General features: G+C 49.0%; 1 protein-coding gene across 2 annotated transcripts in view; it reads right to left on the minus strand.

The window, feature by feature from the left end:
• Positions 1-1,560: 1,560 nt before the first annotated feature.
• Positions 1,561-12,313, minus strand: part of ATP1A3 (ATPase Na+/K+ transporting subunit alpha 3) — a 28,935-nt gene continuing 18,182 nt past the window's right edge. For both annotated transcript variants that reach the window (XM_056797024.1, XM_056797023.1), the window contains exons 12-23: positions 11,773-11,965; positions 8,248-8,423; positions 7,984-8,120; positions 6,938-7,088; positions 6,467-6,635; positions 5,975-6,129; positions 5,591-5,714; positions 4,745-4,890; positions 4,347-4,477; positions 3,372-3,473; positions 2,676-2,767; positions 1,561-2,005 (exon numbers count right to left, since the gene is read on the minus strand). In XM_056797024.1, coding sequence (XP_056653002.1) covers positions 1,977-2,005; positions 2,676-2,767; positions 3,372-3,473; positions 4,347-4,477; positions 4,745-4,890; positions 5,591-5,714; positions 5,975-6,129; positions 6,467-6,635; positions 6,938-7,088; positions 7,984-8,120; positions 8,248-8,423; positions 11,773-11,965 — 1,605 coding nt within the window. In that variant the 3' untranslated portion in view covers positions 1,561-1,976. The remainder of the gene's footprint in view (positions 2,006-2,675; positions 2,768-3,371; positions 3,474-4,346; positions 4,478-4,744; positions 4,891-5,590; positions 5,715-5,974; positions 6,130-6,466; positions 6,636-6,937; positions 7,089-7,983; positions 8,121-8,247; positions 8,424-11,772; positions 11,966-12,313) is intronic.

Here is a 12,313-nt window from a genome sequence, read left to right on the forward strand (position 1 = left end):
CCCCAGGTGTCACAGAAACCGAGCTCCAGGAAGAAAAAGTCACCCTAGCCATAACCAGCATTTACGTGGTGCTTTGAGGTGGGCAAAGCCCTTCCCTGATCCCTCCCAATACGATTCCTGGCCTCAGTTTCCCTCGTGAGGTCCCAAGCAGAGTTCGAGCTCCTCAAGGACAGAAAGTCTTTATCTCCTTTTATCTTGTGTCCCCATTGCGTGTGGCTGCGCTATGGGGCTGCACTAAAATTCTGGCTTTCTAAAGCTTGAGGCTATCGGATTCTTGGGGAGTGTCAAATGTAGAGGCGGAACAGATGGCAGATGCCATCAAGTCAAGCCCATCACTTTACAGAGGAGGAAATGCACACCTTTGGAGAGGAAATGACTTGTTTAAAGTCACTCAGCTGATAGTGACAGGTTGGCAAAACACAATGAATACAAATCACTGGAGTCTCACAATGGCCTTGGGATGGAAATACTATGATCATGCCCATTTTATCAATGAGAAAACTGAGGCAGACAAAGGTTAACTGACCTGCCTGGATCACATAACCAGTAAGATCTGAAGCTAAACTTGAACTCAGATCTTCCTGACTCTTCTCCCAAATGCTTTATCCTCTATACCACATGATTTCTGGCAAGTAGCAGAGACAGGAACACAACCCCAGTCCTCTAATTCCCATTCCAGGGTTCTTTCTCTGATATCATGCTGTCTTTGAATATTCTTATACCCATTTTACAAATGATGAAACTGGAGCATTGAAAAGTTATGGTGGGGTAGCTGGGTGGCTCAGTGAGCCAGGTCTAGAGACGGGAGGTCCTGGGTTCAAATCTGACCTCAGACACTTCCCAGCTGTGTGACTCTGGGCAAGTCACCTAGCCCCCATTGCCTAGCCCTTACCACTCTTCTGCGTTAGAACCAATACTCAGTATTGATTCCAAGACAGAAGGTAAGGGTTTAAAAAAAAAAAGTTAGGAGTCCAAGTCCAAGACTAAGACAGGATTTGAACCCCAAATCCTTGCTTTGTCTACCATATCCCAATGCCCCTATTCAAGTTTTCTTCTTGTTGTTCAGTCCTTTTAGTTCTGTCCAACTTTTCATGACCCCAGAAGGGTTTTTTGGGCAAAGACACTGGAGTGTTTGCCATTTCCTTCTCCAGCTCAATTTAGAGACAAGAAAACGGAGGCAAACAGGGTTAAGGGACTTGCCTAGGGTCACACGACTAGTCAGCATCTGAGGACACCTTTGAACTTAGGTCTTCCTGACTCCAGACTTGGTGCTTTATCCGCTGTCGCCCCAGGTGCCCCCAACTCAATTCTAGGAGTCTAGAGTTCTCAGAGTCTAGAATCTGGGATTCCAAGAATCTAGGAGTCCAGAATAAAAGCATCAGAGAATCCTGTGGTGTAGGAGGCGGCAATGTGAAGATTCTAATAGGTTCTGCCAATGTGTCCCAGTAACACCCCAGAACTCATCAACCCATGCCCGGGAAGCGCCAACATTCATGCCAATGCCACCCCCTCCCCTCTCTTCAGGGTCTCCGAAAGCAATGACCACACGGAGTCGGTCTCTTCTCTCTCTCCACCAATATATTTTATACTTGTCCAGAACCAGAGAGATGGAGTCGGCCAATGGGAGATAAAAAAAGAGGGACAGGGAGAGAGAGCCAGAAAATGGAGAGAGGGAGACAAGGACGCTGGGGAAGAGGAGAGAGAGGTCCAGAGACAGGAGGGCGAGGAGAGAGAGAGACAGAGACACAGAGAGAGAGGGACTATGGGGAGGAGAAACCAGGGAGAGAAAGCAAGCCAGGGAGGGCCAGGAGCGGGGCATAAGAACTTGGGGGGTGGGGGAGGCCGGGGGGCCGAAACCCGGCTAAGGGAAGAGAAGGCCCCTCCCCCCAGAATACAAAATGAGGGTTGGAGAGCTGAGGGATGGTTCTCTCCTGGGGTGGGGGGTGAGACAGGATGGGGCAGTGCTGGGAATGAGGTCAGTAATAGGTCTCCTTCTCCACCCAGCCTGGAAGAGAAGAAACAGAGAGACAGAGACAGAGACAGAGACAGAGAGACAGAGACATAGAGAGAAAGAGAGAGAGGAGAGACAGACAGAGACAGAGAGACAGACAGAGAGAAAGGGAGAGAGGAGAGAGAGACAGAGAGAGAAAGAGAGAGAGACAGAGAAAAAGAGAGAGAGAGAAAAGAGAGACAGAGAGAGAGAGAGAAGAGAGACAGAGAGAGAAAGAGAGAGAGACAGAGAAAAAGAGAGAGAGAGAAGAGAGACAGAGAGAGAAAGAGAGAGAGAGAGAGAGAAAGAGAGAGAGAGAATGAGAGAGTGAAAGACAGAGTGAGAGATAGAGACGGAAAGAGAAACACAGAGAGAGACAAAGAGAATGAGAGAGAGACAGAGACAGTGAGAGAGAATGGCACAGAGGCAGAAAGGGAGGGAGGGAGAGAGGGGACAGAAGAGACAGAGAGAGAGGGAGGAAGAGAAAGAATCAAAATTAGAGAAGAAAGGGCAGGGAAAATAGAAATGAGTCAAGTGAATAATTGGCTAAGTCTTTCCATGTCCATCCCCTAGACTCCTCCCCCAGATCCCGATGCCTGTCCTGGACCATTCCCAGCCCTTGGTCTAGTGCCAGTCATTTCCCTGAGGCTCCCTGCCCCAGCCCCAGCCCAGCCCCAGCTCTCACCTCCAGGGTTCCTGCGCAGGATGAGTTTTCGGATTTCATCATAGACAAAGATGAGGAAGCTATAGGGGAAGGCACAGAACCACCAGCTGGGCCTGCAGAGCCATCAGGGAAATCCAGAGAGGGGAAAGAGAGAAAGAGGCAGACCCAGAGCAAGGAGAAGAGACAGGTGGAAAGGCAAAAGGCAATATGGGAAGTGATAGAGACAGAAGAGGGTGGAAGACATGGACATGGAGAAGATTAAGGTTGAGATATTGAGAGGCAGAAATGGAGGAGGAGGAGGAGAGAGAGGTGTGTGTGTGTGGGAGAGAGAGACAGAGACAGAGACAGAGAGGGAGACAGAGAGGGAGAAAGAGGGAGGGAGAAATACAGAGAGAGAGAGAGGGAGAGAGAGAGAGAGAGAGAGAGAGAGGGGAGGGAAGGAAGGAGGGAGGGAGAGACAGAGAGAGACATATATTAGTGCCTGGTCTAATTGTATTGTTCTTACATCCAGAGGGATCCCGGGCCTGGGAAGAGGCAGGGGGCTTGGGCTCTTGAGGCTGGGACCAGTCCTGTAGGGGACTGGAGATTCCAGAGGCTGAGAAGGAAGAGGTGATACCTCCCTCCCCCATTGGGCCTGAGAGCCCCAGGCTGGGTGGTGTTATCCAGAGCGGGAAGCCAAGGCCAGGGAAGCACCAAGGGTGGGAGGCAGACACTCACTTGAGTGGGTACATGCGTAGGGCCACGTCCATGCCGGGGCAGTAGGACAGGAAGGCGGCCAGCGCTGTCTCTTCAAACAACCCGAAAATCAGAATCTTGTTCCTGGGCAGGGGCAGAAGGAGCTGGGGAGCCGGGCAGGCACAGCCGCTCGGGGCCCCAACACTCAGACACAGAGACAGAGAATCAGGGAGGCAGACAGAGACACAGAAAGGGACCACGACTGAGAAACAAGGAACATAGAGCTCGACAGAGATGCACTAGACAGAGACCCTGTGAGAGGGACAGCAAAGGGAAGGAGGAAAAAAGAGAAAGATCCCGGGATGCACTTGGAGCCAGACATGCTGACACAGAGATGCGGGGGACACAGACGCTCTCAGAGACAGGTACCATGGCATCTCTACAGATAGTTCTTGCCATCTTATTATAGAGAGAGGGCAGCAAAAGTATGGAGTCGTGGAGAGAAACTGTGGGATTTTTTTTTCTAAGGAGAGAAGGAAGGGGAGAAGAAAGAAAAAAATGGAAGGGCAGCTCAGTGGATAGAGAGCCAGGCCTAGAGACGGGAGGTCCTGGATTCAAATCTGGCCTCAGACACTTCCTGGGTGACCTTGGGCAAGTCACTTGACCCCCATTGCCCAGCCCTTACGGCTCTTCTGCCTTGGGACCAACACACAGCATTGATCCTAAGGCAGGCGGTAAGGGTTTATTTAAAAAGAAAAGAAAAATGGAGGGGGTGGATCAAGAAAGATGACCAAGACAACAGCTAAGTACGAGCTCAGGAGACCCAGAGCTAAACATCCTCAGAGAAAGAGACAAACGGAGAGATCCTCCAGAAGATGGAGATCCCCAGAGATATACCCAGAGACAGAGAAGGAAAGAAATGTGGGGACTGAGAGATGCCGAGGGAGAGCCGGGGAAGGAGCCAACTAGAGAGTGATAAGGACCAAGACAGACAAAGAGAAGGGACGGAGCCCTCACTTCATGCCCTGCTGGAAAACCGAGTTCCTTCTGGTCTTGCAAATGATGAGATCTGCCCACTGCACCACCACGATGCTGACGAAGAAGGCTGTGTGACAAGTGAACTCCACCGACTTCCGCTGCTCATAGGTCTGGGGGAGAGACGCGGGGAAGAGGGTTAGCCTCCCCCCCACTTCTCTCCCTCCTCCAAGAAGCTCTCCCAGAGTAACTGCATACCGAGGGCTTGCTCTCTTGCCCACCTCAGGGAGTCCCTCCAACCTTGGCTCCCCAGGGTGGACTCTCTGGGGGAAGCTCTATTTTGTCCTCTACAGAGGATTCTCCAGCATCAGTATTCCTCTCTGCTCCAGGGGCTCCCACAGCTCTCCAGCCCAGGCCTTTGGAGGCCCCTCTTTGCTCACCCATTGCTGCCCGTAGCTATCCTCAAGGTCATTGACGGTTCGGTCATCCCAGTTGAGCCGAATGCCCACGAGGTTGGAAGGCAGGAAGCCGTTCTCCGCCAGGATCACAAAGTAGGCAAAGAAACCGCCCAGGGCCTGGATCATCCCTGCATGGAACAGGGGGAGGAGGGTTCGGTTTGGACAGAAACCCCAGGTTTCGAGGGAAAGGGCTCCTTAAACCCCATCTGTCTTAGGACAGGGACTACTAACCCTAGAATAACCTCCTCATCTTGCCGAGGAGGAAACTGAGGTTCAGAGAAGTCAGGCAACTTCTCTGAAGCATGCCAGGGGCCTTGGTGCCCTGAGATCACACAGAGAGAAAGACTTGTGCCGGGGATAAACTATCCAACGTCATCTTAAATGGGCTATCTGGGAGGAGAGGGTCTCACCTGAGATGGGCCACCTGAGGGACCTCACCTGAGATGGGTCACCTGAAGGACCTCACCTGAGATGGGTCACCTGAGGGACCTCACCTGAGATGGGTCACCTGAGGGACCTCACCTGAGATGGGTCACCTGAGGGGTCTCACCTGAGAAGGGTCACCTGAGGGGTCTCACCTGAGGGTTCTCACCTGAGAAAGGTCACCTGAGGGACCTCACCTGAGATGGGTCACCTGAGGGGTCTCACCTGAGAAGGGTCACCTGAGGGGTCTCACCTAAAGGATCTCACCTGAGATGGGCCACCTGAGGGGTCTGATCTGAGAAGAGTCACCTGAAGGGGCCTCTTGCCTAAGATGAACAACCTGAGATAGTACCCCAGGAGCTTTAGATGCCTTGAGCCTGACACCCAGACAGACTAACCCCTTACCTATCTGCCCATATGCCATACTAATGAGCCTCTCGTTCACCAGCTTGTCTGTCCTTGGGTTTCGGGGCTGCCGCTTCATGATGTCACTCTCAGCGGCCTCGTAGGCCAGGGAGATGGCAGGCACCTGTCCAAGAGAGACCAGGAAGCCACCTCAATGAGGTCCCACCTGAGATGGGTTACCTGAGAGGAGCAGCCTCAGTTGAGACCACTTATCAGATGATAATGTCTCCCCTAATTGGGGTGACTCAAAGGGCTCCCTCCCTGAGGAGGTGATTTGGTGTTGACTACCCTGGCGCCTTGGAAGGACTTTGAGGCAGCCCTTCCCCTAACTGATGGGTCTGAGCTTCCCCCAGTCCCTTGAGGAAGCTGAACAGAGGTTCTCACCATGTCCGTGCCCAGGTCAATGCAGAGGATGGTGATGGTTCCTAGGGGCAGGGGGATGTTTGCCATGATGAAAAGCAGGAAAGGGGTAATCTCAGGGATATTGCTGGTCAGAGTGTAGGCAATAGATTTCTTCAGGTTGTCGAAGATCAGTCGGCCTGAGGGAAAGAAGTCACGGGGGGTCCAACCAGGCAATCCCAGTGGGGCCATCCCTTTCCTCATGGAGGAGGGGAGGTAGGGAGGAGGCAGATGAGGGAGGCTGAAGCTCCTCTGGACCCCAGCTCACACAGAACCTCAGAATAGAAGGGTGCTTATAGATCATTTAGTGCTCCCCACTCCCTTTTCAAGGAAGGGAAGAGATTCAATTTGTCCAAGGGCCCCTGAGAGTTCAGAATTATGGAACATCAGAGTGGGAGAAGACCTCAGAGACCATCTAGTCCAACCCTTTTGTTTTGTAGACAGGGAAATCCAGTGAGTCAGTGGGCCTCTCCTTACCCTCCTCCACACCAGTGACGATGGAAGCAAAGTTATCATCCAACAAAATCATGTCGGCTGCCTGCTTGGAGACGTCAGAGCCAGCAATGCCCATAGCCACGCCAATATCCGCCTTCTTAAGGGCAGGGGAGTCATTCACACCATCCCCAGTTACTGCTACAATAGCACCCTGTGGGAAATAGGGGGAGGGAAGGGAGAGGGAGGCAGGGACTCAGGCTGCTGGGCTCTGGGCTTTGGTCTCTCTTCTGGACCCACTGAACATACACCATGGATTTCACTATTGAACCTCCCCATCCATTACCTCAGGAATGCAGAATTCTGTTCTCCCAGCCCAGGTAGAGAGATCCCCATCCCCTTGTATTCACAGACTTTGCCTGTCTCAGAGACTCAGTCATTTGTGCCCCCAGCCCATGCTCCCTTGGTGACTCAGGAGTCTGGATCTCCCCAAGACCCAGGTGTCTAAGCTTTCACCTGTCTCTGGCAGCCTTCCACAATGATGAGTTTCTGTTGGGGGGAGGTTCGGGCAAACACAATCTCTGTGTGGTTCTGCAAGATTTCATCAATCTGCTCTGAGGAGAAATCCTTCAGGTCTGTGCCATGGATCACGCAGGCTTTGGCGTCCCTGCATAGGCACAGAAGGCTGGTGAGGGATGGCCCAAGTCTTGAGCAAGAGTAAAAGAGGAGAAAGGGTGGAAGAGAAAGATTGACAGACAATATATAATGAGGGAGACCAAGAAAGGGAGTGAGGGACAGGGAGAGACAGACAGACAGCAAGAGGGAGACAGACACAGAGAAGAGGAAGGACAGATGAAGAGAGATTGAAATCCACAGAAAGATAAAGAGAGGAGAAGAGAAGGCAGACGAGGACAAAAAGGAGGAGGACTGGAAAGGACAGAAATAGAGGGAAACAAAGAGCATAAACTTAGAGCTGGAAACCTCCTCAAAGACCATCTAGTCCAGCCTCATATTCTGGACAAGAAGCTGAGGCCCAAAGAAGCTAAATCACTTGGCCAAGTTAACACAAACTAGTAAGTCACCATATGAATTTGAGCCCAGATCCTCTGAGAGAGGGAGAGGAGAGAGAGAAAGAGAGAGGTGGGTGGGATGGGGAGACATAACGGGGAGGGGGGACAGACAGAGAGAGAGAGAGACATACACACAGAGGAAGAGAAAAGGAAAGGGGAAGAGAGAGGGGGAGAGAAGAGAAGGATAGGGAAAGACAGAGAGCATAGACAGAGAAACAAAGGGGAAGAAAGGGAGAGAGATAGGAACAGAGACAGAGACAGAGACATGTACAGAAAAATATGCAGCAATGAAAGATTTGGAGAAAATACCATTTAGAGAAGAAGCAGAAGGGATACTCAGCAGACCAAACTGGATAGAGAGAGACATGAGGAGGATTCAGCAACAGAGTGAGTTGGAGAGACAGAGGGAGATCAAAGGGATATGACAGAGAAAAGGGAAACAGGGTAGAATTGGGCAGGGGCAGTGGGTCCAGGATGAGGTGACTTCCTCACCTGGGATTGACCTGGCTCACAGGGATGTTGAGCCTGGCAGCAATGTCCTCCACAGTTTCATTGCCCTCAGAGATGATCCCTACACCCTTGGCAATAGCTTTGGCTGTGATGGGGTGGTCACCAGTCACCATGATCACCTACATAGCAAAAGAGGAAACAAAGATTATGTCTGCACCTCTTTCCCTTTACTCTGCCCCTCATCCCACAGAAACACAAGTATCTTGATTCCCTTCACCCTCAGAAACCCAGGCATCCAGACTCCACCTTGATGCCAGCACTTCGACATTTGCCCACAGCATCTGGGACAGCAGCTCTGGGTGGGTCAATCATGGACATGAGGCCAACGAAGCAGAGATTGTCAGTGGTGAAGTTGACATCATCACAGTCAAAAGCAAAGCCCTTGGGGAACTGTTCCTCAGGCAAGTAGTAGTGGCAGAACCCTAGCAGTAACCCAGGAGAGATGGTTAGAATTTAGGATTTGGACCCACCTCCCCTACCCTAAGACCTACATCCCCAACATGCCACTTATTCCCAGGGTCCCAGTCACTAATCTCACAAGCTTTCAGTCTCTAAACTCCCAGAATCCAAGACTTTCTCCCCACTTTCCAGCCCTGTGACTTCCAAGACCTTATCTCACTCTGGTCCTCAATATTCCCATTTCCCATTCCTCTATCCCCATCTCACACTCCTATAATTTTAAGGTTTGCAAAGCTCCTTCCTCATAGCCACCTTGTGAAACTGCCTGCAGGTATTATCATCTTGATTTTGTAGATGGAAAAACTGAGGATAAAGTGTTTTTCCCAAAGGAACATAGCTAGTAAAATGCCAGAACCAGAAGACAAAGCCAGGACTCCTGACTCTAATGTGCTGATTCCCTGTTTCTAGTTTCCAAATCTCTAATGCCCAACACTTCAGTATTCTCTTCCTCTGATCTTCAACTCCTCATATTCCTACTCTTTCAGCTCCCCAACTATCCTATTCCTATAGACCCCTAATGTCCCAGTCTCTCGTTTCCCCAACTATGCAGTATTACCAGCCAGCTATCTCCTCAGCCCCTCCATACCAGAGATACTACCCCTCCCTGAACACCCCATATGCCCCACCACTATCTCCTCAGCCCCTAAGTTCAAAAGCTCTTTCCCTTATTCACTCAGATTCCCCCAGTTTTCTAATTTTTTATACCTCAGGCCCCCAACTCCCCAACTTCCCAATTCTCCATCCACATAGATTTTTAATCCTTTAAATTCTAATTTCCCAGACTCTCAACTTCTCTAATTCCAACTCCACATTTCCTCAAATCCTTTCACCCAGATACCTAACACTCTGCCTCTCAAATCTTTCTCCCAATCCCCAACTTCCTCATCTCCAACATCCCAGTTTCCCCATCCCCATAATCCTTTAGTTCCACATTCTCTAATTCCCTAAGTTTATCTTTCCATTCTTCCAGTCCCTATCTCTCCACATCTAATTTATCCTCTCAGTCTCTAATTCTCTTTCCCAACCTCTCACTCTCCCATTCTTTCAATACATACACTATTCCTTGGTCCTTCAACCCCCTAATACCAATTCCTCCAAGTCCATGACACCTCAGCTTCCAAATCATCATTTTGTCAGTCTTATGGCCCCCCTATTATTGTTCAGCCTCCCAGTTCCCTATACACCCAATGACCTACCTCCTCATCCTTCTGGTCTCTCATTCTCTCATCTCACATTCTAATGTTCCATTCTTCAGTCCCTCAAGTGCCTATCCTCCAGTCCTCCAACTCTAGCCCCCTGTTCCTCAATCTTCTACTACCTTGTCCCCCAATCTTCTATCCTTCACCTTCATATTTTGCCTCTTCTTCCTCTGTTCTCATTCCTTCACCTCCCAAATTCATTGCTCAACTGGAACTATTCTTTCCAACATTACCAGTGATCAGTTAAGTGCCATATCCAATAGTCTCATATTAGTCCTTGTACTTCTCAATCTATCTGCAGTATTTTATTTTGTTGAAACTGCTCTCCCTCCTGGATATTCCCTTCTCTTTGATATTTCTTGACACTACATGCTCCTGTCTCTCTGCTCAGTTTTTCTCTCTTTGGCTGAATTATCATCCAACACCACTAACTATTGGTGTCCCCTAAGGCTTTGTATTGGGGCACCTCTTTCCTATGTATAATCTCTTTTGATGATCTCACTAACAACAGTGGGTTTAACGATCATCTTCATGTATATAACTAACTCCCAGATCTATATATCCAACTCCAATCTTTTCCCTGAGTTTCAGTCCCACATTGTCAATTGTCCAATAGATATTTGGGATGTCCCAAAGACATGTCAAATGCCCCAAACAGAATCCTTTGTTCCCACCACCAATCTCTCTTCCAGAGTTTCCCAATTTCTGTCACACATAGCCATTTTTCTAGCCACCTAGGCTCATAACCTTTTTTTTGCTTCAACTCTTTACCTTCCTTATCCTACACTATCCAATTAGTTGTCAAATCTTGTATTTCTGCCACTGCAGCTCCCATCTCTTCCCTTCTATCCACTCACATAACTAGCATTCTTGTTCAAGCCCTCACCATCTGTCCCCTAAATTATTGAAAATACTTCCTAGTTCACCATCTTGCTTCACATCTCTCCCCATGCTAGCCCACCCTCCACCCTGCTGCTAAAGTGATTTTCCATAAGGGTAGAGCTGACTGTGACTTCCCTACTTTACAAACTCCTGTGCTTTCCTGTTGCATCCAGAATCAAATACAAGCACATTTGTTAAGCTTTAAAGTTTTGCAACCTGATCCCAACCTATCCTTTTAATTTCATTTAGCATCACTTCCCACCCAGATTCTGCAATCAAGCCAAGCTTGCCTTCCTTCTGCTCTTCATACACAACAATCCATCTCTCATCTCCATTGTTTCTGGTGCTAGCTGTCCCCATGCCTAGAATATGTTCCCTCCTTACCTTTAACTTGAAGAATCTCTTTCTTTCTTTCTTTCTTTCTTTCTTTCTTTCTTTCTTTCTTTCTTTCTTTCTTTCTTTCTTTCTTTCTTTCTTTCTTTCTTTCTTTCTTTCTTTCTTTCTTTCTTTCTTTCTTTCTTTCTTTCTTCAAGATTCAGCTCAAGTATGACCTTCTACACGAAGCCTGTTTCGGACCTTCAATCTGCTTAATGCCTCCCCTCCCTAGCTACCTTGTATTTATTTAATTTGTATTCATTCTCTTTATAATGTGGACTTGTCTCCCTTGTTGGAATGTAAGCTCCTTGAGAATAGGGGTTATATCAGTCTGTATTTTCAGGTCTCAGCATGATCATTGGAACAAAGTTTGTTGATTGATTGATTGATTGACCTTCCACTCCCCGGTCCCCCAAATCCCCTTCTCCTAGTCCCCACTTCTTAAAAACCATTTCTCTAGTCTCCTGACCTGTATGCCTCAGTCTTTTGTTGAATATCTCCAATTTGTCTTGTTTATATCTTGTTAGTGCATGGTTGTTTGCATGCTGTCTCTCCCCCTGCCCTAGTTAGATGGGGAGCTCCTGAGGACCAAGAGCTCTTTCCCCCATTTACTTTGCATCTCCAGTGCTTCCTTCACACAGTGCTTGGCACATAGTAGGTACATACTAAATACTTGTTAATAATATTCCAATTCCCAAACCTTTAAGTTCCCTTTTCATCCAATTCTCCATTCTCCCCAGTTCCCCAACTCTGTTTCCCCAGGCTCTCAGTAATAAAGAATTCCTTCCTCCACCCCCATCCCCATTCCCTTGGTGCTGAACGAAGAAGTGAAGATGTGGGCCAGGCTGAGCCATACCAAGTACTCGTTCTCCCAGTCCACCCAGCTCCAAGTAGGCATTCTGGAAAGCCTCCTTGAGTTCATCATCCAGGGTCTGCTCTTTGCCCTGCAGCAGAATGGTGGAGCATCTGTCCAAGATCCTCTCAGGGGCACCCTTCATCACCAGCAGATATCGATTGTCATTGGGGTCCTCTGTCTCGTGAATGGAGAGCTGGGAAGGTCCATTGAACAAGTCAGGACTGGCCTTCTCTGCATCATTTATACCTCCCTTCTCCAAATATCTCTCACTGGATCTTTCCAACCATCTCTTTTTCAACCTTAGTCATCTTCTAGTCTGTGTCTCCCTCACTCTCCCATCTCCCCATCTCTACATCTTTGTCTCTCTCCACCTTCCTGACTCTGTACCTGTCAATGCTGCTCTTCCTGGCTCTGTATGACTTTTGTGTATTTCCACCTCCCCAATTCTGAACCTGTGCCTATATATCACCCCCTCTTATGCTTGCATCTGCTTAGAAGTATGTTCTTCTCTCTACCACGATGGTACAAAAAACCCTGGACT

Source organism: Monodelphis domestica, chromosome 4, assembly GCF_027887165.1.
Source record: "Monodelphis domestica isolate mMonDom1 chromosome 4, mMonDom1.pri, whole genome shotgun sequence".
NCBI classification, from domain to species: domain Eukaryota; kingdom Metazoa; phylum Chordata; class Mammalia; order Didelphimorphia; family Didelphidae; genus Monodelphis; species Monodelphis domestica.